Source organism: Canis lupus, chromosome 9 (assembly GCF_003254725.2).
Source record: "Canis lupus dingo isolate Sandy chromosome 9, ASM325472v2, whole genome shotgun sequence".
Lineage (NCBI taxonomy): Eukaryota > Metazoa > Chordata > Mammalia > Carnivora > Canidae > Canis > Canis lupus.
The window spans coordinates 59,455,588-59,480,966 of NC_064251.1; the positions used below are offsets into that span (position 1 = coordinate 59,455,588).

The 25,379-nt window shown below is 50.5% G+C and overlaps 1 protein-coding gene across 1 annotated transcript in view; it reads right to left on the minus strand.

Annotated features, from left to right (window-relative positions):
- Positions 1-3,275: 3,275 nt before the first annotated feature.
- OLFML2A (olfactomedin like 2A) overlaps positions 3,276-25,379 on the minus strand; it is a 30,996-nt gene continuing 8,892 nt past the window's right edge. The window contains exons 2-8 of the mRNA XM_025475117.3: positions 23,966-24,229; positions 16,729-16,836; positions 15,058-15,267; positions 12,956-13,202; positions 10,256-10,486; positions 9,058-9,243; positions 3,276-7,672 (exon numbers count right to left, since the gene is read on the minus strand). Coding sequence (XP_025330902.2) covers positions 7,068-7,672; positions 9,058-9,243; positions 10,256-10,486; positions 12,956-13,202; positions 15,058-15,267; positions 16,729-16,836; positions 23,966-24,202 — 1,824 coding nt within the window. The 5' untranslated portion in view covers positions 24,203-24,229 and the 3' untranslated portion in view covers positions 3,276-7,067. The remainder of the gene's footprint in view (positions 7,673-9,057; positions 9,244-10,255; positions 10,487-12,955; positions 13,203-15,057; positions 15,268-16,728; positions 16,837-23,965; positions 24,230-25,379) is intronic.

Sequence of the window (25,379 nt, forward strand, 5' to 3'; positions counted from 1 at the left end):
ATGAGAGAGTTGTGTGGGAATGGGCAATCAGGAGAGAGAGCAGGGTGCATTCCCCTCTGCAGGGGCAACTCAGGACTAATCCCATCAGTGCAGTTAGGGGGTGAGCAGGATGACAGCCTTGGTAAACTGCACCGCAGGAGCCATTGGAAGTTTACCAGCCCCTTCTGGTTTGTTAAATTCACTGGTGGCAAATGCTGAGAGGTCTCTGGCTGCCCCTCTGATCTTGATTTGATCTTGTGAGTCTGGGTATAGGGTTTTCGGTCTGACTTTCCAAGCTGCCTTGAATCCTCACAATTCAGCTCTTGAAGATGCTCAGATTGATGGTGCTCCAGGTGGGGATATTTGGAAATGTGTGGTGATGGATGAGACTGAGAAGGCCAGTGAAGGCCCAGAATGTCAATCATGGAGTGTGGTTTGATCCTCAGAGCAATGGGAGGAGCCATGGGACAGTGATAGGTAATGGAATGAAATGGTCCAATTTTCATTTTAAAAAATTCACCCTAGCAGCTGAGTTGAGGATCAGAGGGTAGGAAGAGACAAAAAGCAGAAAGATTAGTGTGGAGCTGCCACACAAATCTAGACAAAAACTTGAGCGAGGAGTATTTTTAGACCTTGCTCTAGAATAGGAATGGTAAAATGTAGCATGTATGATCCTACCCTAACTTTTTATTCCCATGGCAGATATTACTAATCTCTCAATTACGCTGGGCCTGGGTGGGCTGCTCCCATAGACAGCCATAGACAGCCATTACCGATCGGTCCAAGTAGGCACACTAAGTGAAAGAAATTTGCCCTCTGGGCATCAGTTTTGAGAATATGGCTTACATTTGCCGACAATTGTCACTTTGGGTCTGCCTTAACCTGGGGAGTAAGACCAAGGTCAGTCTTCGAGGTCCCTGACAAAAATCATGCCTTGCCTGGCTGTATGCCCACCATGTTCCCACTTAGAGCTTTTCCACATCCACTATCTCATTTCAACCCCCCAACATTTCTGGAAGGTCAAGGTCGTTATTCCATTTTACAGATGAGGAAACTGAGCTAAGGATCTTCCAGGATTCCACAGGTGGTAGGTGGCCAAGCTGGGATTAAACTGAACCCTGGATCCTTCCACAATAAGCTTGTCTCAGCTGCAGCAGCTATTTGCATCTGTTAGGGCCCCATGCAGAAAAGCCAGAACAGGTTGGGGCAACAGTGACTTGGAAACAATGGCTTTGCTTGTCAATAAAATCCTTGGCTTAAAAAGACCTGGGAAACTTGACTTTCTAATCACTTTTATGTAATCTGCTCAGCGCTGAGCTTTGGAGAAGGAAAGCTCTGGCCCCTGGGTAGGGGTGGTGGGGATCGCTGAGGGGGTGCTGCACAGATGGTAAGGGGCGGAGGCCTCTCACTGTGGAAGAGAATAAAGTTTCTGTCCTCGCACAGTTGGAATGAGGGCCCCGGAGCCAAGCAGCCAGGGCCAGGGCGGGGCCAGCCAACCTTTGGCACGTGAAATGCCACCCTGTGCTCATGGCAGATAATTCTCGGTAATAATTCATCCCCCCTGGCAGGCACGCATCCTGAAAGCCCTGTCTGTTCCTGCCTCATGGGGTCCCTACTGGAATGTGGGGGGTCGAGGGGCTGGCCCCAGACGTGGGCAGAGTTCAGACAGGGCTGGGTAGGCGGGACAGCATCTGGGCACTGCCTGGGGGCAGATGGAGCCTTTGTGCTCTGTGCCCTAGAAACCCCACCCCCAGCTGCAGCCGCCCCATAGGGGAGAAAAGGCTGACATGCCAGGCCGAGGCCTGCTCTCTCTGTTCTCTCTCCTGTGGCAGCCAGGGCAGAGGATGCTATTCTGGGTACAGCCTGGCATCTGACGGATCCACCCCATTGTGCTCATGGCATGCTCTTTCTGAGCAGTGGGAGGGGGAGCAGCAGGGGGCCTCAACCCTGAATGCACAACACAATCTTCCGGGGAACTTTTAAAATATACTAAATCTCAGCCCTCCACCAGAGACTATGCTATGGTCTGTGGGGGTACGTGGGCATTGGCACCCTCCACAGTCCCCAGTGGCTCTGAAATGAGCTGAGGTTGGTGCACATTTTGGAGGGTGACTCCGTAAGCTCAGCCACCACCAGCTGTGTGACCTTGAACACAAGAGGTAGCAGTCCGTGGCTCAGTTTCCTCATTTGTGCAATATGGACAAATGGACAAACCGCGTGAAGTAACTGGAAAGATTCAAGGACATAATGCTGCAAAGACTGAGCACCACCCCTGGCACAGAACACACACAGACTGGCCATGTTTGGGTCTGCACGGTGACAGGAATGGCACCCATTAGTGCTTCTGGCTGGCTGTCCTGGGGGAGTGGGACCCTTGTTATTGCCAGAGGCCACAGGTGCAGTCCCCACCTCTGCCAAAGCTGGGGAGGGAAGGCCTAACTATATGTGTGTTTGTGTTTGTGTTTGGGGAAGTTGGTCTAAATCTGTGTCACCATCAGTGATCATCTAAGCCACCAGGTGAAAGGCCCTTCAATCACATGGGATAAGCCATTCCCTCTAGTCCTGTCCCTGGGATTACATCAAGGTCAATGTCCACTTGCTGTTGGCTTGTCTTTCGTACCCTCTGACATTTGCTAATCTTACTTTCTACACAAAGAGCAACTGGGCCAGGGCTCATAGGTGCAGTATCCACCACAAGAAGGCAATAGTGCTGCTTGTTCAGTGTCCCATCCCAGCCACCTTGCATGGTAGTCACTGACTTTTTTACTATTGTAATATTCCTCCTTCAAAAATTGAAAATTAAAAAAATTGTTTTTGCTAGCAGCTTATTAACCTTCCCTTAGAAATAAAATTATTTTATTTATTTCTTAAAAGATTCTATTCATTTATTTGAGAGAGTTTACCCAATGGGGGGAGAGCAGAGAGAGAGAAGCAGGCTCCCTGCTGATCAGGGAGCCAGATGTGGGGCTCCATTCCAGAACCCTGGGATTATGACCTGAGTTGAAGGCAGACACTTAACCAACTGAGCCACCTGGGTTCCCCTAAAATAAAATTATTGTCGTAAAAAGAATGAAATCATCTGAAAGGGAAATAGTAAACCATACTGAACAGTCAAGGGGAATGGCAAAAATCATGAAGGTCTGCACAGGAGCAACAAGTTTGGGAAACATGGGACTCAGATGCTAAGGCCTACCTCCCTAGTTCTACAACACTCTTTTTCCCAGGAAAATATTCTTTTTTGGTTATTAAATGTCTGTGTTGTGATAAGGAAACAGACCATAGTGTTCAGTGAAGACTTTCAAACAGAGTTTTTGATCATGTATTTATTTAGGTATATACCACCTTGTTGCAAAAAAAAAAAAAAAAAAAAGTATTGTGGCAACTTACAAATGTAGGTATAATACAATAGAGTAAAAATAAACAGATCAGGGTCAAGGCTAAAGCAGAAAGCTAGAATGAAGTCAGAGCCCACTCGGTGACTCAGTATAATTGTTAAAAAGTAATCTCAAATTTGACTTTGAGATTCCCAGCTGCCAAAGCAAAAGAGGAAACACGACTTGTTAGAAGAGTACTAACAACAGGTAGTTTGGGGCTTTGGTGTAGAAACAGACCTGGTTCAAATCTTGACTCTACTACTTGTTAGATTCATGACCCTGAGCAGGTTGCTTAACTTCTCTGAACTTGCAGTTCATCACCTGGGGGTAATAGGGGGGTGAAGGGAGGAAAAGTGAGGCCAACTTTGGGGGTTCCTGGGTGCGTCAGTAACAATGTGTGTAAAAGTGCCTTCTAGCTCTAGGATGGTGCTGCTTGGGTCCTCAGCTGGCCCAAGTCTTTGCTAAGCTGCAGGTCTTCAGTCATAAAAGGGAGTTGACATCTGTCCCCTCTCTCAGTCTCTACCCTGCCCAAGCATGCAGCACATAAGAGGCAGAGTGATCCCAACCTAGGCCTCTCTAACTCCTGCCCAGGCTCCCTGTCAACCATCAGTGCTGTGTCCTCCTGTCACCAGAGTGGTTTCCAATGCTGTCAAGAAGAAAAAATGATGCTTTGGAACATAGGTTTTCAGGAACACTCAAATTACTCCCAGGGAAACCCCAGCCTCACTTATAGTGCTGCCCCCAAGGCAGAGGCTCCCTTCTCTCCTCCGCAGACAGAGCAAATTAAATATTCAGGCCTAGTAATCTCTACGGGGGAATCCAAGGTGGTAGCCAAAGCCCCTTCATGTGTTCAGAACATCGGAGACAGCTTCCTTTGCCTTCACATCCAAGGTCAGTAAGAAACACTGGGGCTCCCCAGTCCTGGTCCTTTCTTATTTGAAGTACTTGTTGCCAAATATAATAAAGTCCATGACAAAAACCTGTCCCTGCCTCCCATCAGCAATGGAATAAATTCCAATTGTCTTAGAATTTTCTTTTCTCTGTTAATTTATACTTGACTTTGTTCTAAATGTGATTGGAGGCAGTCCTTGGTTTGACATTCAGGGCTCTTTACAAGCTGACTCCAACCTCTTTCTTGGGTCTCCTCTGTGGATGCAGTTTGTGGCCTGGTCACAGTGAATAAAAGCCACCACTTCTGGAGCTGCTCCTGGAGTGCCATGCAGTTGGCAAACAACACGTACTGACCAGCTCTGAAACCCGTATCTGCCACAGACTAAGGGTAGTCTGGGTAAGTCCCTTTACCTCAGTTTCTTCGTCTATAAAATGGGCACTTTCCCTGTTGTGATGATGCAAGAATATGCACCTGGCATGCTTGGCACACCTGATGCTCAGTCAGTGGTGATGATTAGATGACCTGATTTTGAGACCCAGCTCTCCACTCAACTGCTTACATGACAAGTGACCCATGTCTGGGCTTGTTTGACTATCTATAAAGTGAGCAAAAGAACTATCTACCACATAACCCACATACTAAGGCCTGAAAAACAAAAGGGTCTTAGTGAATGCTTGGAGGCTGCAGCTAGCATCATCTTCCCCAGAAAACAAGCTTGCTTGCCCTTTAATTTTCCCAAATCTCGTCCTTTCTTTCCTTTTTCTCAGACTAATGAGCAAGAGGAGTCTGAACATTTCTTGCATGGTTAGGCTGTGATATCATGAAAGACAGTCTTGTAAAACCCACACCCAGGGCCAAGGGAAACGCAGCCCCCTGAAGAGACTGTTCAGTGGAGCCCGCCGATGGCTGGGTGGGGGAGGCTGGATGTGTCCACCACTATGAGTCAGGCCTTGCTTGGCTGGCCATCATCATTCCTCTTTATTTCAGGGGTGAGTTACAGCTTAAATAAAACATCACCTGACAATGCTTGAAAGAAATGTCTTCTGCACAAAATGCATTTCCTTCCACTCTTAGGTTTGCAGCTGAATTTTCTAACATGGCAGCTGGGTGTTCAAATACACAAATGTGCATGAGCTGGCATGGGGACAGAATGAGGGGAGTAGGGACAGAGGGTGGTGTCGGGATCAGCAGTAAATACTCTCAAAGGTGTTGGGATGGATTGTGTGCTCGGTAGTCTGTGGCCTTCCCAGGCAGAGCTGCCTCGAAGGAAGAATGCAGGCTATAGACAAAGCCCTTCTGGAAGATCAGCTGTGTCCTGTTGCTCAGTGTGGCCCAAGCCACTCTCTAAAGCTCTCTGGGCCTCTTTTTCCTTTGCTGAAACAGGGAGTTGGACTGGTGAACTTCCTAGCTCTAAAAATACTACTATCCAAAGCAGATGAGGTACAGGCTTAAAGGCTTGTCCTGTGGACTGTCTGGGTCTGAGGCTCAGGGGAGCCACCAGCAGCACAGGTAACAGATGGTCCACCTGTGCCTCCTCAGCCCCAAGGCCTGGCACCAACAACTCTGAAGCCTAGAAAAGCCCAGTCCACAGACCTCCTTCCCCTTCCTTTCTAGCTTCCACCCTCAAGCACTTCCCTGCAATCATAAGGTCCAATGCCTCTTCTGGACCCAACTGCTTAGATCTCTGCCTCCTCCAGGACCCCTAACCACGCCAAAAACTGCTAGGCCATTCCAACAAATGGCCGGGTCAGGAGTGACAAAGAAGGAATCTGTTTCATCCTGGCACCACCCCAGCCCTGGGTGCAGGGTCTTGCTCATGGCAGACCTGGAGGTATCCCTGAGTGCAGGTAGGTTGTGGGTTCAAAGGTCCAGAGAGAAAGGACAACATGGAGCCCGGGCCCAAAGGCTCTGGGAGGAGCTGAGGAGAGGTCCCAGGGCCCGGGTATGTGGGGCCAAAGCCAGCACTTCTGGGGGGAGAGGGACCTGGCCCAGGTCCTCACCCTGGTAGAGTTGGGCCTGGCAGGCAGCTGCCTGCTTCCTCCTCAGCTGCTGCTGCAGAAACAAATGACAGCACTGAGGAGCAGTAAGAGAAAGTAAACATAAATGCGGAGGGAGGGGACCTTGGAACAGGAGCCAGTATTTTTCCTCGGGGTGTGGTTTATGCTCAGTGGCTGGGTGACCATGGAGGTTTGGAATGTGGTTGGACAGAGGGTGAGGTGGATGGTGGTGGCGGGGTGACCAAAGGCAAGGAGCAGGAACATTAGCCCAGGGCCACCAGCATGTCAGCTAGAGCGGGGGCCTGGGGTGGTACACAGCGCGGAGCCTCCAACAGCACGAGTGCATAGGTCCCAGAGGCCTCTGCTTTTGAGTGAGAGTTGAGAGTACAAGAGAAATTAGAAGAGTGGGGAGAGGCCTGGAGGTGTAGGGGAGCACGGTCAGGTCTCCTCATCTGTAAAATAGGGCTATTGTGACAACCTGGCTTGCCTGATCCAAACTGAGGCTACTTAGGCAAGTGATATGGTCTCTCTGAGCCTCAGTGTCCTCATCTGTTAAATGGGCTTAAATATCTCTATCTCTGAGGGTGCTACTGGGAGGATTGAATGGGTTTGTGCATGTGAAGCTCTTGGCATAGTGCTCTGCAAGTGGAAGGGATTATTAATCCACCTGGTGCCAAGGAAGCTTTATCCTGGCTGCACCACATGCCTAGCACCTGCCCCGGGCCTAGACTCCAATAAATTTTGCTGATGGAGCCCCTTGCAGGAGTTGCTGTGGGGGAGCCCCCATATCCCCTGCCACTCCTCTCCTGTGAGCACAGGTCCGGGCTAGACCACGAAGTGGAGGGTGTAGGTGAGCTGGTGGCCGTTGTCCCAGGCGTATAATACCCGCTCCTTGGGATTGTAGTCGATCTGGGTGGTGTAGGCGTGCTCGTTGAGGAAGGGCAGCTGCGGGCGGGCATCGGTGCCTGTGTGCGTGTCAAAGGCATAGGCCACCTGGCCTTCCTTCTGGTTGTACGTGTCAACGGCATACAGGATGCCGCACACCAGGAAGCAGTTCCCGTAGGAGTTCCGCCGCAGCCGTGTCTTCCATGTGGTCTCCCGGTGCATGGAGAGGTCGCTGGGGTCCAGGCGGCTCAGCACGATCACCTCGGCCTGGGCCTCATCGCGGTCATCCACAGCGGGGTAGATGACCCACAGGCCGCTCTCGTCCACGGCGAAGTCGATGTCTGAGTGGCCACGCCACTTCCAGGGAGTGGTGTCTTCATATACCACGTCGGGCAGCAGCGCCCAGGAAGCGACGAATCGCTGCCTCAGGTCATACTTGATGATGTTCTTGGTGAAGGCACGGTTGTAGTAGAAGGCACCCTGGTACACCACATGGCCCGTGCCGATCCAGTTGTAGGGCAGCTTGTACATGTTACTCCAACGGCCTGTGTGGAGGGCAGATGGTCACGCTAGGGCCTGGCAAGCCACCCAGGGCTCTTGAGTGGCCCAGTAAGCAAGGAATACTGAGTAGGCCATGGGTTTGAAGTTGGGCCCATCATCTTATGTCACCGGGACTGTGAAGCAGGCACTGTTAGCATCCCATATGCCAAGGACAAAACAGGGTCAGAGGGTTCAAGGTCACCCAGTTATGGACTGCAATAGCCAGGATTTAGACAGCCCCTGTGCTTTGTCTCAGAGCTTTTGCCCATGCTGTTCCTTTTGTCTGGACTGTCATTCCCCATACTACTTGCCTAGCAGGATGCCTCCGTATCTTTCAGAGCTCGCTGCCAATGTTACCTCCTCCCGGAAGGCTTCCATGACCTCCCCAGGCTTGAGGGAGGGCCTCTCCTCTGGCCCCCCATAACCCTTGTCTTAGCACTTTTCACTGGCTTCCTCCACACCAGCCTGTGAACCACTTGCGGCAGGTCCCAGGTCAATTTTGACCTGGCAGAGGAAGGACTTTGGCTGTTCCAGGCCATACCCTGGGACTCCACAGCTCCCTGGATAAATCCAAACTTTGATGTGGCTTACAGGGTCTGACTGAGCCTACTCTCTCCTTATGCTTCCCCACCTCCCTTCCATGCCATCCTGCTTCTCCTTGCCAGGCCTTGGCACATTCTGGGCTTTCAGTTTGGAACCCCCCGCCCTTTCCCTTTTGCTTGGCTTATTCTTGCTCTCCCAACAGGGCTCAGCTCAGTCAGCATCACCTCCTCCTTGGGGAAGTCTTCTCTGATCTCGTTTGGGGTTCCACAGTCCCTTGAGCTCTCCCTCAAACACTACACTGAAATTATATCTTTCAGTGTAGAGAGGAGAGGTCTTTGGCTCTCCCATCTGTGCATTTCTGGTGGGTTGGTCTTGCCTAAATGACCCTCTCCCCCATCATGCCGCAGATCTGATAACCAAAATCCTGCCCTTCCCTGCCCAGACTTGCAGCTCCTCTCAGGCCTGGGGCTCTGCTCATCTGTATAACTGAGAGATAACCCCCACCCCATAGAATTATGAAGCTACCACGAGCTGATGCACATAGCAAGATTAGCATATAATAAATACTCGAGAAGAGGAAGCTCTCGGTATTGTTGGCCTTGACAGTAAGTTATGCTCACAGGGGCAGGACCACATCCATCTTGTTGGTTGCCACATTCCCACTCCTGGCTCTGTGCCAGCCCATGGGGGGTGCCCTCAGATGCCCCTCTTTGGGGTGACCGATCATTTGGAGCTGGGCCAGGCTGGGAAAGGGAAAGGAGGGCCCAGTCTCCATGGGAGACCCTCCTCAGGCTGCCCACACCGTGGGCACCGTGCCACACCTCCTCCCGTCTCCCAGCTCTCCAACCTTGCTTGAAGTTCTCCAGATTGCGGAACTCCACCAAGCTGTTCCCATAGTAGTAGTTGGTGACATAGATCCTGTCATCCTTCGCGGAGGGGTCCTTCATCCAGGCTCCTTCATGGCGTCCATAGCTGTGATGCCTCACAGGGGGGTCCACGGCCCGCAAGGTGCCCTCACAGCTCATCTCTCTGCCTGCAGGGAGTGAGGGGTATTGCATCTGGCACTCAGACCCCAGGCCTCGAGCCAAAGCAACAGCCCCGAGGTTTATCTGGGTCTTACCTACATCCCTCCCGGTATTTTGTTTGCAGCCTTTCCCCCCTTTCCTGAGGACCAAAGCAATGTTTGATTATTGTAGAAAACAGAACATTCAGCAAAGGAGAATGAAGAAAATAAAAATCATGAAAAATGTCATTATCCAAAGAAAAACTGAAACATGTTGTATTTCCTTCTATTTTTTTCTTTGCATATACAGTCATGTGGACATACTTTAAAAAACTGTGGTTCTTCTGAATATATAGTTTTATGTATCCCGTTTTTGCCCTCCACTGAGCAATTTCTCACATCATTAATGGGTTTTTAATGATGTGATTTCAAGGCTCTACCAAGCCACCAGACAGCTCTGCCCCAGTCCCCTCAGTGTTAGACCTTCAGATTATTTCCAGTTTTCTGACATTGGAAATGGGCTGTGGGGGGAGCCAGATAAGTGGTAGCTGCTGTCCACATTGCAGATGGACCCTTTAGGAAAGATTCCAGGAAGCCGAATGCATTCAGACCAAAGCAGGGGATGGGTTTAACAATACCTTGTTATCACAGGTATCAAAGGTGCCCTCCAGGTCGGTGATTTAGTGGAAAATATTTCTACTGAAAGGCAGAAGCCAAAGCTACAAACGTGGACATAAGAAAATAAAGAAGTGAAAATAGTTGCTGGATTGGATGATGGGATCCTAGGTGATGTGTTAGGAAGGATTTGTTGAAAATACTGTTTGACTAAATGTGCTCAGACTTTCTAGAAAGGATCAAATAGTACACATTTTAGGCTTTCCAGACCATATACGTCTGTCCTGTATTCTTTTTTTCTTTTTTTAACAACCCTTTAAAAATGTAAAAAACTGTTCTTTAAGCTCAAGGGTCATAAAAAAAACAGGCTGCAGGTTGGATCTGGCCCAGGGGCTGTACTCTGCTGACTCCTATGAGGCCTACTCACCTTGGCTTAGGACATCTGGGTGTGAAGGTGGCTTGGTGGGCTGGGGCTGGGTGGTGGGAGTCGGGGTGGGGGTGGTGGCCGGATCTGAACTGGGGGTGTCAGAGGTCAAGTCTGCTCCTTCTGAGGCCCTGGGCCCAGCCTCATCATGTTCTGCTGAGTTGGGCTCTGGTGGCCTGCCCTCCAACCTGGGCGGCAGCTGTTCCAGCCAGGAAGTGCTCTTGAGGGCGTTATCTGTAGAGAGAGGACCCGTGCTCATGTCCTGTGCGGCTGCCCAGGATCCTCCCCAGGCCCACTTGGCTCCCAGCTCCGGGGCCATGGCGGAGAGAAGGGGGGGCTTCACATCTTTCACTCCTCAGGGTGAAAGGACTCAAAAAGTAGGTGGTAGGGAGACTTTGTGGTCAGTAGACTGGCTCCAAGGCCCCCAGTTGAGTGATCTTGGCCAACTCCCCTGCCCTGGTGGGCCTCAGCTTCCCTTTCTATGAAACAAGAGTCAAAAGGCCCACCGTGTTATGCTATTGTGTTGATCAGAGGAAAATGTATACACCTCACTTGCACAGGTCCTGGCAAGCATGAGGTGCCAAATATGAGACCCCTGCCCTCCTAAGTGTCAAACACTTTATGCCAATTCTTTCTTTCTTTCTTTTTTTTCAAGAAATGGTTCAGGTTATTTTTTTTTTTAAGATTTTGTTGATTTATTCATGAGAGACACAGAAAGAGAGGCAGAGACAGAGGCAGAGGGAGAAGCAGGCTCCATGCAGGGAGCCTGATGTGGGACCTGATCCTGGGACTCTAGGATCACGCCCTGAGCCGAAGGCAGGCACCAAACCACGGAGCCACCCAGGAGTCCCTATACCAATTTTTTCATGTCCTAGACTCAACTCCAGAAGACAGAAACCTGGCTCCCATTTCATAGACTTTCTCTTGGTCCTCCCCTCTGGAACCCAGCCTGCAGTTCCTCTCACCCAGTATTTGCCATTTCAGGCAGGGAGGGGGCAGGCACAGCCAGCCTCCCGTCACCTCCGGACCCCAGGTGTCTGTCTCTCTGCCCTCATTCATCTCCTATCTCTGATCTTGAGGCTGTCTGGGCACCTCTGGACCCCATTTCTCCCACCCCTGCTGGCAAGGCCTTTGCTGATAGGATGACTTTTTCAGCTCCCGTGGGACCTGTATGGGGCCATCTCTGGGTCATCCCTGACCCACACACTTGTCTAGCTGGGATGGATGGGGTCTGGGTAGGGAAAACAGGAAGAATCAATGCCACACAGCAGGGCACAGAGCTGGGGAGGGGTCTGAGGCAGGCTCTGTAGCCCACTGATCTGGGTCCCCGTCCCACCAACTCGCTGTGAAACCTGGAGCCAGTCTCTTCACCTCTCTGAGCTTGTCTCCTTACCTGGATCTAGTGGAACAGCGTGTATGAAAGTACACAGAAAACCTATTCCAGGGACAAAGGAAAGGGGATGGTGTGGCCCTCAGAGGATGAAGCCCTTTGACTCCACGACAATGACACGACTTCTTCATTTTCTTTCCCTGCCAGGCTTCCTCTTTGCATAGGGTTCAGCCAGGCTCCATTGTGGGGCAGCCCTTAGGGATGGAACACACCCTCTAGGGCGGCCTGGCCTTGGCAGCCTGCCAGGGCAAGGGCTTTGTTCCCACGGGCCTCGCTGGCAGAGCCAGATGCTTGCAGCTGTTCTTGGGCAGTGCCCAGCCAGGGGTCAGAGGTTCTGTACTGTGGCCAGGCTGAGCTGGCAGGACTCAGAGCCAGTAGCTAGCACCAGGGGCTCTGGGAAGAGGCCCCTGAGCTTTGAGAGACCAAGAATTTAGGGAGGGGGGTGGCTCTTGAAGACCGGTCCCTCACATTTCTATCTCCTGGCCCCTTAGACATGGGGTAGGCAGAGGGCCTCAGTGAAAGGGGTGGTCAGCAGGACACAGGTGGGGGAGCAGGCTTGGACACCTCTCTGGGACATGAGAGGGGAGCAGGCATTTGGGGAGGGTCTCAGAGGAAGAATTGGGAGCCACACCAGTGGGGATGGCCCTGAAATTTGGGTACTCTTGGGACTTCTTTCTCTCTCTCTCTCTCTCTCTCTCTCTCTCTCTCTTTTTGGTTAATTACTTGGTTGCCCTTCACTGTGATCCCCCATGGATTATAGGAAAAACACGAGACTCTGTGGGTTCTACTTTGGGAAAAAAAAGAAGTGGGAGACCATCCATTCCAAGGCCACTCTGGAAACAAGAGGTGCTCTGAAGGCCGCACATCACTTCCCAGAACCCTGGCCTGGCTCCATAGCCCCTGGGGCTCCCGCCCCACCTGTGGCTGCTGCCTGGTCATGGGCATGTTTTTTTCCCTGCTGGACTGCGATGCCTGTGTTAGGCAGATCTCTGGGGAGATCTGGCATGCACCTAGCGGATCCTCAGCAAATCTCTGATGGAAGAAGGGAAAGTCCAGGAGGGGCGGAGGCAGCTCAAAGTACGGGAAAGGAACTGGGTGGGCCTTTGTGTGGATTCTATTATTTCGTCCCAACGACCCCACGAGGAGCACTATCCCATCGTGTGGATGAGCACAGTATACCAAGAGGCAGTGGAGCTGAGATCTAGAGAAGACACTGGCTCCCCGGAGGCTACATCCTTGGGGTGTAGCCACCCATTAGCAACCCCCGACTCCCTGCCCTGTCCCTCCCAGGGTCTAGTCCTTCTCCAACTCACCGGCCACAGCCTCGGACACCTCCTTCCTGCCTGCCTTGTAGTAGGTGATGCCTCGGATCACGGCCTGCTGCTGGGCCAGGGTCCGGGGCTTGGCTGTGGGCAGGGGGAATCTGCCCTTGCCACCTTCCTTCCTTGGCTTCTCTGCCTTTAGCAGCTTCTCCTTAGGTTTGGTGAGACCTCGGTCAACAAAGCTCTTCTGCATGTTGCTGTATTTGGTATTGTCTTTGCCCTTCCCTCCAGCTGTGTCCTGAAAGAGAAGGAAAATGTCAATGTGGGGAGGTGGGAAGGATGTCCTGGGAGGTCACAGAAGCTCAGCCTGTGGGGGCTGGAAAGTGGTCATGCCGCTCCAGGCCGATCTCAGGGGCTCGTGAACTCATGGCTTTCCTCCCATAGTGGCGATAATCCTGACTGGGGCGTGCCTTAGTTTCCCCATTCAGCTCACCAGCTTCCCTGCAGGCTTGAAGCCCAACCTGATAGGTTAGGTTCCTGTTCCATTTCCAAATCCCTGCACACTCGCCCTCCCCGCCCCCAGGGTGTGTGTGTGTGTGTGTGTGTGTGTGTGTGTGTTACATTATACTGGTTAATTACCTAAGGAGGTAGCTGATCATAGGGGCAGCTTCCCATCCCTGTCTCGCTGGCTTGTGGATCTTCATTTGTGGTCAGGGGAGAGGTTCTCAGGCCCCGGGACAGGGTGACGATCCATCTCAGTGCGCCCGGAACTTTCCCAGTGTTAGCACTGAGAGTCCTACAACCTGGGAAACCCTTTGGTCTCAGGCAGAATTGGATAGTCGGTCCCCAAGGCCACTGACCTCAGTGCATGCGGTTTCTAAAGTTCTGTAAAGTTCCTTCTAAATGCCTCTGATGCCGGCTTGGCACAAGAACACAGGCCCTGGTGACATCACCCATTGTTAGGCGGGAGATACGGCAAGTACAGTATCTAGACCTTCTGTGCTGTGGCCAAAACAGCGTTGCTTTGCACCTGTGGACCTGACCTAGGGATGAGCAGGAAGCCTGCCCTGGGCCACGGCACCAGGCTTCCACCCTGTAGCAGCACACATAGAGTGCCCCATCATCACAATGTCAGCACAGGGGCTGAGGGGCTGAGATGAAGAGCAGGGCCCGCTGGTCATGCAAGCCCATGCTCCAGTCCCTGGGCAGCGACCCTCTCTCCCTGTGACCTCACCCTCTGCTTCCTCATCTGCCAAACGGGCACCAATGGGCCCTCTTGCAGGTGGTCATGGGATTAACTGAGATAATGTCTGTAAGGAAGTCAGGTTTAGGCTTCAGGAATCCAATTTTGAGGATGTTTGGATTCCCCACACGAGACACAAGGCTGCAGTGGGGAATGGAGCGGCCACGGCCAGCAGGTGGGTGGCTGGCCTCAGGGGCTCGAATGGCATCAGGATCAAGCCTGTACTTGCGTTTGCCAAGCACACGCCCTAGTGTGTATCTACCATAGGAAGGAGCCTCTGTACAATTTGCCCACTTCTAGGGAGCTTCTCGTTATTGGCTCTTTTGGCAATTTTATCTGCCTAAAGGAGGGCCTTTTTCAAATGTGCATAAAGGCATATTATATATCTTGGGTGGTTCTGCCTGGTGTCTCTGCTCACTGTGCTCAGGAATATGGCATGTCTGGGTGTTTGCTGCAAGAATCATCCACCCCGGATTGGTTGATGAAGTGGTGTGAGTCTGTAGGGTCCCTGACGCATTGCTTACCTACCCCTGAGCAGGCTTGACCCCGCCAGCAGCTCTACCACACTAGGGGAGGCTAGAAGTGGTTTTGCGGCAGCCCGCCTGGCTTCCCAGGGCCAGGCAGGGAGGGTCATCTCTACAGCTTTGTCTCTACTAGTTTGGAAATGGGAATGAGAAGGCCACCAAATGCCTTCCCCAGCACACAGACCCCTCATCTGGATCCCCACATCTGCTCCCCGTTTACCTCTTTCAACTATGTGTGCTGCACTGCAGGCACCCTTACCCCCCATCTGGCCATGGGCCCTCCAGCTGTGCCAACCCTCAGCCCTGCCTTTGGGACTGAGGTCTTGCCACACTGTATTCCTAAGCCCACCCACCTCCTGGCCCCATCACCAGAGCCATGGCCTCACCTGAGCCTTGCTAGCAGGGCCGGGGGCTGGGGCAGCGGCTGAGACAGAGGTTGCGTCCTTCTGCAGCAGCTGGAGGCCCAGGCTGGAGAGCTCCTTCTTGATGCCCATCATGATGGCCGAGTGATTCTCATAGCGCTTCAGCTGCTCACTCAGGTGGCGCATGCTCTCCTTCACTACCTCATTCTCCCGGCTCAGGTTCACCTTGACGCTCTGTAGGGCAGGACTCCAAGGTCTTTCTAGTCTCCTCAGTCAGCTACCCCCCAGCACCACCACCCTGGAGGGGATATCCCAGCTTCTGCCATCAGGCTTCACTGCCCAGTCTCCTGAGCAGGGCCCAGGTACAGGTTTTGATAGCAGCAGCAGGCATGGATGGATAAAGCATGCTGCCAAGAGACCATGTAATTATTAATGTCTTATTTAAAAAGTGAGTGAGTGATGTTTTCCCTTTGAACAGAGGAAGCCAGTTCCTCCCAAGTGAGACTGTTTTCTCCACCTCCACCCAGAGATAGCAATAAGCTTTTTCTTTTTTTTTTTTTAAGAGTTATCGCTTAGTGAACAGAAGCAAAGCACAGATAATGCAAAACAGAAGATAATTAAAAAATCATTTCTTTGTGGCTACGGAAACCATTTCTGATTTGTTCCAGCCACAGCAGACATACCCTCCAGATCGTCTGGCTCATAGTTATATAAAGTGAGTTAACATTTCCTAAGATTATAGGAGGAAGGGTCAAAGTAGGATAAATCCAGAGCCAGTGACAGGAGAGCCTGGCATGTACTAGGTGCACAGAAAATCCTGGTGCACAGTAGAAATCCAACAACTGATACTCTACTCCCATGTTGGCAAGGACCTGGCACATAGTACATACACACCAAACACTTTTTGGATGACTAAAGCCACTGTGACCCCAATTTTGAGGATTGTAAGCAGTTAATCTCCCACTCTTGGGCACAGGATGCCCAGGTGCCCCCTCCCTCCAGAAAGGAAGCTGGGAAAGGAAGCCCCCACACCCGCTCCTGGCAGCTGCATGTCCCTAGGCTCCCAGCAGCCCAGCCGGATGCAGGAAACAGGCAGAGGCCAGGCCACGTCAGCAGAGATGTGTGCCAGCAAACTTTGAACCTGCAGCCTGGATCCCCACAATTGCCCAACTCTGTCACTGCCCTCAGGCGGCAGTCCTGGCCACCTGCCTAGCCCCCCAGCACATCTGCACTGACCAGAAGACGCTCAGCACTCTGCCTCAACTGCAACCGGGTACTGGGCCAGCCATGCGGTCTTAAGCCCTGCCCCAGTAGGCCTGGCCAGTCCTGCACTTTTGTGTGGCATTTTATGGGACTTGTGACCTTGGTATTGTACAATGTACAAGTCTTGGTCTTAGTGAACTGAAGGCAACTGCAAGTTCTTGCCAGCCCCCTCCACATCCTTTTCATGCAGTCAGCTGGTGCCTTCAGTTTCTCCACCCAGCCTTCCAGCCTCCTGTAGGCCCATGACCCCCAGTCAGACCTTTTTCCAAAGTGGGGACCCAGAGGCCTGCATCTCCTGCTCCCAGTTCCCTGCTGGAGTCTGGTTTTCAACAGCCACTGGCGTTAAGGTAGAATTGCTCAGACCCCTTCAGACCTGCCCCTTGGCCCCAAGTGTTGACCCAGCCTGGCTCCCAGGTAGACCTCTGTCCTTACCTCTTCCAGTGTGTTCATCTGGGAGGCCACCTTGTGGACATAGGCATGCACTTTCATCAGGTCCATGCTGTATAAGGTACCTTCCAGGAGATCCACCATGGACTGTAGCTGCCAGGGAAAGGGTGCAGGTTAGGGCAAGGGCAGAGCACAGGATCAGACACAAAGGGTGCAAAAGGAGCCCCACCACTTGAAATAGCCTGCATGGGACCTCAGCACCCACTAGACCCAGCTTGCTAATAATCATCACAAGAAAAGCAATAGATTCCATCTTCTGAGCACTTACTATGAGGCAGGCACTGTATGAGGGGCTGTAATAGGCTATTTCACTTCATCCTCATTACACAAGGTATGTAGTGAATGCTAGAGGAGATCATTCTGCATGCCTGGGATCCTTCTCATTTGTTTCTTGTGCCCATATCTGGCTTCCATGTGCCTTCTTGACAGCCTGCATCTGTGACTTTCTTTAAAGAGACTTATGTCCCCAAACTGCCTGGGAGAGTATGTCCTCCTGGGGCCGTCCTTAGGCAATGCCTGACAGGTGCAGGCATCCAAAAGCCCAGCTCCCTAGCCCCAGTGGGGACAACTGAGCGGTCATTCACACTCCAGCATCCCCTGGGGTTGGGGCTGGGGCTGTAGCTGTAGCTTGGCCTGAGCCCACACCAGTACTGGGCTTCCTACTTTTTCCACTCCCACTTCTTTTACTTTGGTACCAGCTTCTCCTGGGAACATTTTTTCTTTCTTTCTTTCTTTCTTTCTTTCTTTCTTTCTTTCTTTCTTTCTTTCTTTCTTCTTTCTTTCTTTCTTTCTTTCTTTCTTTCTTTCTTTTTCTTTCTTTCTTTCTTTTTCTTTCTTTCTTTCTTTTCTTTCTTTCTCCCTTCCTTCCTTCCTTCTTTTTTTTTTTTTCTTTCTTTCTTTTTAAAGATTTATTTATTTATTTATTCATGAAAGACACAGAGAAGAGGCAGAGATACAGGTAGAGGGAGAAGCAGGCTTCTTGCAGGGAGCCCAATGTGGGACTAGAATCAGATCCTAGGATCACACCCTGAGCCAAAGGCAGACGCTCAACTGCTGAGCCATCCAGGTGTCCCAAGAACATTTTAATAATAAATCACTGGAACATGAATCATGTGCCTTAGAGTCTGCACATAAAGACCCAAAAAAGACAAGGTCTGAACAACTTTTTTTTTTTTTTTAAGATTTTATTTATTTATGAGAGACACAGAGAGAGGCAGAGACAGAGGCAGAGGGAGAAGCAGGCTCCATGCAGGGAGCCTGATGCGGGAATCGATCGGAGGATCGATCGCCTGCTGAGCCACCCAGGCGTCCTAACTTTTTTTTTAAGGAATCTCTATGCCTACTGTGGGGCTTGAACTCACAACCTCGAGATCAACAGTCGCATGCTCTACCAACTGAGCTGGCCAGGCCTCTGGACAAGGTCTGAACAACTTTTTGTCTTTGTCTTATAAAATAAGAAACTGCAGCCTAGGTGAAGTGACTTGTCCAAAGCCACCCATTTGTTAAATGGTGGGGCTGGTGGTAGAACCCAGATTGGTATAAGCCAAAACCCCTTTGCTATTGTGCTTTACCCGCTTGTGTCCAGATGGGAAAACGGAGGCTAAGAAAAAGGGAAGAGCTTGCACAACAAACAGGTCAGTGACAGATACTGTGTCGCGTCGCCCTTGTCTGGCCCAGGGCTCCTCCCTGCAGCTGCCCCTCCTCTTCCTCTCTCCACCCTGTGTCATTAGGACATGACCTTCCCTCCAGATGGCCAAGACGCCAGTGAGTGTCAGAGAAACCATGGCACAAGGGGCTGGCTGGGAAATCAGCATCCACCGGCTTCTCGAGAAGGGCAGTTCCTCCCACTTACCCTCTCGCATGGCCCCACTCTGAGCCCTGCAGCATTTCTCAGGGTTTGAGCAGGCCAGCGTGCCTGTTTGGCCCTGGCCAGCTGTTTCCAACACAGTTTTACTCCCACTCTCCCAGGGGTGTTCAAACTGTTTGAAGCCAGGGAGCCTTTCTTTGAGTAGACATTAATCAGTAAAATGGAAAAAGGGAGTGGAGAAGTCTTATGGAGGCAGGGATTGGACCTTGAGTCTTGTCTGCTCCCCTGTAACCTTGCTCAGACCCTGAAGAATTACTCAATACCCCTTGTGAAATGAGACAATAGGGCTGTGGTAAGGAACACTAGTGTGTGGACAGGGCTCAGCACAGAGTGGACACACAGCAAATGCTTTGTGAGTATCAGCAATAACGATACCATTCCACGGGGCTATGGGGGATCCTCCCAGCTTCACTCTGTTGCCTTCATGGCTACCCAAACTGGCTATCTAAAACACAGGTTTGACCCTGCTAATAACTTGCCATGGCTCCCCACAGCTCATGTGTGGCTTTGCACCTCCTAAACCTGGCATTGGAGCCCTCCATGGTCTGCCCCTGCATCCTCTCTCTTTTTTTTTTTAAGATTTTATTTATTTATTCATGAGAGGCACAGAGAGAGAGAGATTGAGAGAGAGAGAGAGAGAGAGATTGGCAGAGACACAGGCAGAGGGAAAGCAGGCTCCATGCCAGGAGCCCGACGTGGGACTTGATCCTTGGATCTCCGGGATCACGCTCTGGGCTGAAGGCGGCGCTAAACCGCTGGGTCACCGGGGCTCCCCCCCCCCCCCCCCCCCCCCCCCCGCATCCTCTTTGACCTCAGCAAAGGTTTCCTCTGGGCCAGGCACCAAGGACAATGAGGACTAAGACACAGCCTTCACAATCCTTCACGGGCTATGAAAGAACAGGGAGAATCAGAGAGGCTCTCAGACCATTAACGACTGGGTGCAGACCCTGTCTAGGAGCAGATGCAGATTAGTGAAGTATGCCAGGAGGGAGTTTTGCTTGAGCTGAGCTCTGCAGGAAAAACATAAATTAGGCAAAGATGGCAGGACAAGGGCATTCCAGGCCAAGGGAACAGCTTGTGCAAAGAGCCAGAGGTGTGAAGAGACATGGTGTGTTGGGATCAAGCTACTCAGAGTGCGGTCCGCAGATTAGCGCCAGTCCAAGCTACTTGTTACTGAGCTGTGATAAAATAGTTGCCAAAAGCGAGAGTAGACTTTTGTAAACTCTCAGGCCTCTCTGACAGAGAAATTTTTTTATCTGTTGACTCTACTAGTAAAACATTGGACTTGTATTTTACATGCCTGTTTTTTTTTTTTTTTAAAGGCATATTTCTTTTTTTTTTTTTTAATTTTTAATTTTTTATTTATTTATGATAGTCACAGAGAGAGAGAGAGAGAGGCAGAGACATAGGCAGAGGGAGAAGCAGGCTCCATGCACCGGGAGCCCGACGTGGGATTCGATCCTGGGTCTCCAGGATCACGCCCTGGGCCAAAGGCAGGCGCCAAACCGCTGCGCCACCCAGGGATCCCTACATGCCTGTTTTTGTTTCATTTTTCTAATACTTCATTTTTATGGCACTTTCCAAAAGTGCTGATTCTAGTTTTTAAAAAATTAGTCCTTCACCACAGATAATTTGGGAAGCCCTGTGTTAGAGGAATTGACAGGTGGCTAGTGGCGCTAGAGCAGAGAGAGGGCAGGGAGCCATCCTGGGCCACATCTATTCCACTTGCTCTCACTCATAATGCTCTCCTTTCTTCTCTACCTGAGGGACTCCTACTCATCCCTCATAGCCCAGCTCTTTTTTTCTTTTAAGATTTTATTTATTTATTCATGAGAGACACACAGAGAGAGAGAGTCAGAGATGCAGGCAGAGGGAGAAGCAGGCTCCATGCAGGGAGCCCGACGCGGGACTCGATCCCGGGTCTCCAGGATCACACCCCAGGCTGAAGGTGGCGCTAAACCACTGAGCCACCAGGGCTGCCCTCAAAGCCCAGCTCTAATGGGGTGCCTGGGTGGCTCAGTTGGTTAAGCGTCTGACTTAACCAACTTGGTTTGGCTCAGGTCATGATCCCAGAATCCTGAGATAGAGCCCCACATCGGGATCCCTGCTCAGTGGGGAGCCTGCTTCTCCCTCTCCTGCTCCTTCTGCTTTGCTGTCTCTGTCAAATACATACATAAAATCTTAGAAAAAAAATCTGTTTCTAAAAAAACAAAACAAAAAAAAACAAAACAAAAAAAACCCAAACCCTCCTCTGGGTTCCCATGGTCCCTGGGAAATCAGTGAGTCCCAGCACCAGTGACCAACTATTAGAGTTAGGAGCTATGTCCCCAAGAGACTGGGGATTCCTCAAGCGTGGGGCCATGTCTATCTAGTTCATGTCCAGAAGGAAAAGGAATGAAGAGATAGGTGAAAAGCATGCACCTGCCACCTATCTCCCCAAAAGTGTGGCTCTAGAATCCTCTCCCTCCTACTCAGAGTCATGCAACTAAGACCAAATCACAGCTTGAAGTTGAGTTCTTAGCTTGAAGGAAAGGGCTAGGGTAGAGATAAGGGGACACGGGTGTGCCCTGCTTCCCCTCCTCCATAGGCTTCCCTTAACCTCCTCTCCTGGGGGCTGCCCATAGAGAGCCTCCTGCTGAGGCAGGAGGAGCCAAATCTAATGGGAGGGGCCTCAGCCCTGTCCCACACTGCCTCTAGCCCCTTCTCTTGGGGTTCTCTGGTTACCTCTCAGGTACCTGCCCCTGCACCTACCATATGAATGAGACAGAGTATCTTCTCTTCCTTCTACAACACCACCTGATGAGTCACTCCCATTGCTACCCCACTCCAGTCCTATAAGGCTGAATAAAAACCACAATGGCTGCTGTGCACTGGAAAGACCTAAGGGACAATGGGCTCCAGGCTAAGAGCTGCCTAGGGACCCCTTCCATGGGCAAGGAGACATAGCAGGGAATTCTTGAGTTCAAATCTTAGTGCTGCCAGTTTCTTGCTGTGAGACCTTAGGCAGGTCACAATCCCTCTCTGGGCCTCAGATTCCTCCACAAGCTGCGACCAAAAGTTCCCTCACCAAAGGATCGTGGCAAGGATTAAATTAGCCAGAATTTATGAAAAGGTTTTGTGTATCCTTGTGTAAACTATACTTACAACTTAGTTATTGAGAAGTGGACTTGAGCAGAAGCTGGATTTTTTTCCTATAACTGAAGACTGACCTATAGCCTCACTGCCTAGAGTTTGCAGGGTCCTAGTAAGGCCCCAGGGAGATAGTGTGGTCCAGGAACTGGAAGGTTAAGAGAGAACTTGGCTTAAAATTCAAACTTATGCCAACTTCAAGAGTTTTGTGATCCATTTAGTTGCTATAAAAATAAAACTAAAGTTAAATTTAAAGAAAACAGTTTTAGGGGCACCTGGGTGGCTCAGTCAGTTAAGCATCTGCCTTTGGCTCAGGTCATGATCCTGGAGTCCTGGGATTGAGTCCCTAAATGGGGTCCCTGCTGAGCGGGGAGTCTGCTTCTCCCTCTCTCTCGGTCCCTCCCTCAACTGCTTGGGGACACTCTCTCATCAATCAATCAATCAATCAATCAGTAAAATCTTTTTTTAAAAAATAAAACACCTTTAGCCAAATGTTGGAGACAATTTTTCAGGGGTCTCTTGCTTTTCTGCATGTCTTGCATGCAGAGGCACTGACTATCTTTGTTCCAGGACATCTTGTTGTATAGGGAACAGCCTTGAAACACAGAGAGAGAGTGTTTCCCTCCAGAGTAGGGAAGGCGTGTTCAGTGCCCATTATAAAAAATTCGGATTCTCTGAGCTTGGGGCTCCACTCCTGAAAAATACCCCAATCTGTGTGCGCAGGTGCTATCTGGTCTTCACTGTGTCACCCTATAGGAACTGGTGCTGGGAGAATCAGCTCAAGAAAATGTAGGTACTCCGGCTGCTATGAGTAATAAAGTCCTTTGTCTCTGACCCAGCAGGCTTGTGTCTTCTGCCAGCATCCATGAAATTGGCTGGCTAACTTGTTAGCTTACAAGTAGGGTGACATCTCAGTCAATTTCACAGTTCTTGATACCAAAAAAGGCAAAATGGATGCTCATATGTTTGGAAGAAATTCTACAAGAAAAGGATACTGTCAAAAGACACCAAGAATCATCTAGTCCATTACAGAAAGGAAGAAAGGAAAACAAGGTGGTTTAGAACACATGCTTTGGATACAGCAAGATGTGGTTCAAATCCCAGCCTCACCAAGCACCGAGCTGGGCATGTTATGAATTGCACAAAGGTGTCTGGCTGGCTGTGGGACTGTGATCCAGCCTGCGCAAGCCTATTCAAGCACGGGTCCTAGTGGCAGGCCCTGGCCTGGGTCTGTGTTGCCCAGAGGTGGTGCTTCTTTCTGATCTGCCTATAGAGGTGGCTAGGGGTAAGGTAAGCATAAAATCCATATAAAAGTATGGTATAGACCAAAGGCTACATGCCATTATGTGAGAGCTTGGGCTAGTTACCTAACTTCTCCAAACCTCAGTTTTCTTGCCTATACAACGAGAGCAGTGATCGCACATTTCAGACTGGTTTAAGAATTCAGAGGAAAAAGGTGTGTCAAAAGAGTTTACCATAACATTTGCCATGCAGGTGGTGCTTGAATATGCTAGATGTTCTTATTACATTAAAAACAATAAAATGCTACAAACTTTAAAATTTAAAATACTATCTTCAGGTACCAACAGATGAACTGGCTTGGGTAAAATACAGTACAGTGAACTTGATGACAAAAGATTATTGCTTACTTTCTGTTTTCCGTACTCCACCAAAGGCATGACCTTTGTCTAGTTGCCTCCTATGTCCCCAGAACTACTGCCTGCCTAGCTGGTAGGAGGTGCTCTGTAGACATAAAACAAGTCTGCATGAACAAGCCTGCATTTTGCAGATCCGCCAGAGCTCAGCATAAGCTAGCCCAAGAATGCTGCCTCCATCACTTACTGGCTAGTCTTTTTTTTTTTTAAAGATTTTATTTATTTATTCATAGAAACACAGAGAGAGAATGAGAGGCAGAGACACAGGCAGAGGGAGAAGCAGGCTCCATGCAGAGAGCCCGACGTGGGACTTGATCCAGGGTCTCCAGGATCACGCCCCGGGCTGCAGGCAGCCCTAAACCGCTGTGCCACCGGGGCTGCCCTACTGGCTAGTCTTGAGCAAGAAGTGGCTTCCCCTCAGGGAGCCTCTGTTTCCTCCCCTGTGAAATGGGATAAGAGCGGCACCTACCCAGAGTGTGGATTTTCTGTTGGAAGGACAGCCTGCCACCAAGCCCATACTAGGTACTCATCCAGGAGGCGTTCCCTCCTTTCCCTCCTGCACAAAGCCTACCTTGAGGAGCTCCGGTGCCTGCTTCTTGAGCTTCTCCATCTTCCACTCGTTCTCACAGGGATTGAGCGAGGAGGGTGGTGCTGTGCAGGAGCAGCGGCAGTCCGTTCCCGAGCTCACTGTCTCCACAGTGTAGTAATCTTCTACCCGGGCCTGCCCGCTGCGCACGCGGCTGCAAGCATCCTTGCTCAGCGGCCGCATGATGCACTTACAGCGGCAGTCAGAGCCCTCCGAGGTCATACGCACCTGCTCCGTGTCACCAAACACCTGCAAAAGGGACTCAGGTGAGCCAAAGGCCAGTGCTGTGGTGAGGAAGAGGGTAGAGAAGGAGCCAGAGGGGACAGGCAGCAGAATCTAAAGTCACTGGCCGGGATCCCTGGGTGGCGCAGCGGTTTGGCGCCTGCCTTTGGCCCAGGGCGTGATCCTGGAGACCCGGGATCGAATCCCACATCAGGCTCCCGGTGCATGGAGCCTGCTTCTCCCTCTGCCTGTGTCTCTGCGCCTCTCTCTCTCTCTCTCTGTGACTATCATAAAATTAAAAAAATAAATAAATAAATAAATAAATAAATAAATAAATAAATAAAGTCACTGGCCTTGGTTGACAGGGTTACAGACAGCTGAGGGGCTAGCAGCCCTTTCGAGGAAATAGAGTGCAGTAGCTTTAAGGTAATAATACTAATGCAGATATTATTGACCACCTCAAAAAACCACTGGCTATTCCTCAGTACTTAAACATAGAATTGGGGCGCCTGGTTGGCTCAGTTGGTAGAGCATGCAACTCTTTATTTTTTAATTTTTTTCTTTTTTTAAAAAATATTTTATTTATTTATTCATGAGAGAGAGAGAGAGACAGAGACAGAGACACAGGCAGAGGGAGAAGCAGGCTCCATTCAGTGAGCCTGACGTGGGACTCGATTCCAGGTCTCCAGGATCACACCCTGGGCTGAGGGCAGCGCTAAACCGCTGAGCCACCTGGGCTGCCCAGCATGCAACTCTTGATCTCAGGGTTGTGACTTTGAGTCCCACATTGGGCGAATAGATTTCTTTCTTTCTTTCTTTCTTTCTTTCTTTCTTTCTTTCTTTCTTTCTTTCTTTCTTTCTTCTTCTTCTTCCTTTCTCTCTTTCTTTCAAGATTTTATTTATTTATTCATGAGAAACACAGAGAGAATGGTAGAAACATAGGCAGAGGAAGAAGCAGGCTCCCTGTGGGGAGCCTGAGGCAGGACTCAATCCCAGGTCCCCGGGATCACGACCCAAGCCAAAGACAGATGCTCAAACACTGAGCCACCCAGGTGCCCGAGAGATTACTTAAAAAACTTAAAAAATGTTTCAGGGGCCCCTGGCTGGCTCAGTTGGTTGAGGATCCCAACTTTTTTTTTTTTTTTTTTTTTTTTTTTTATGATAGTCACACACAGAG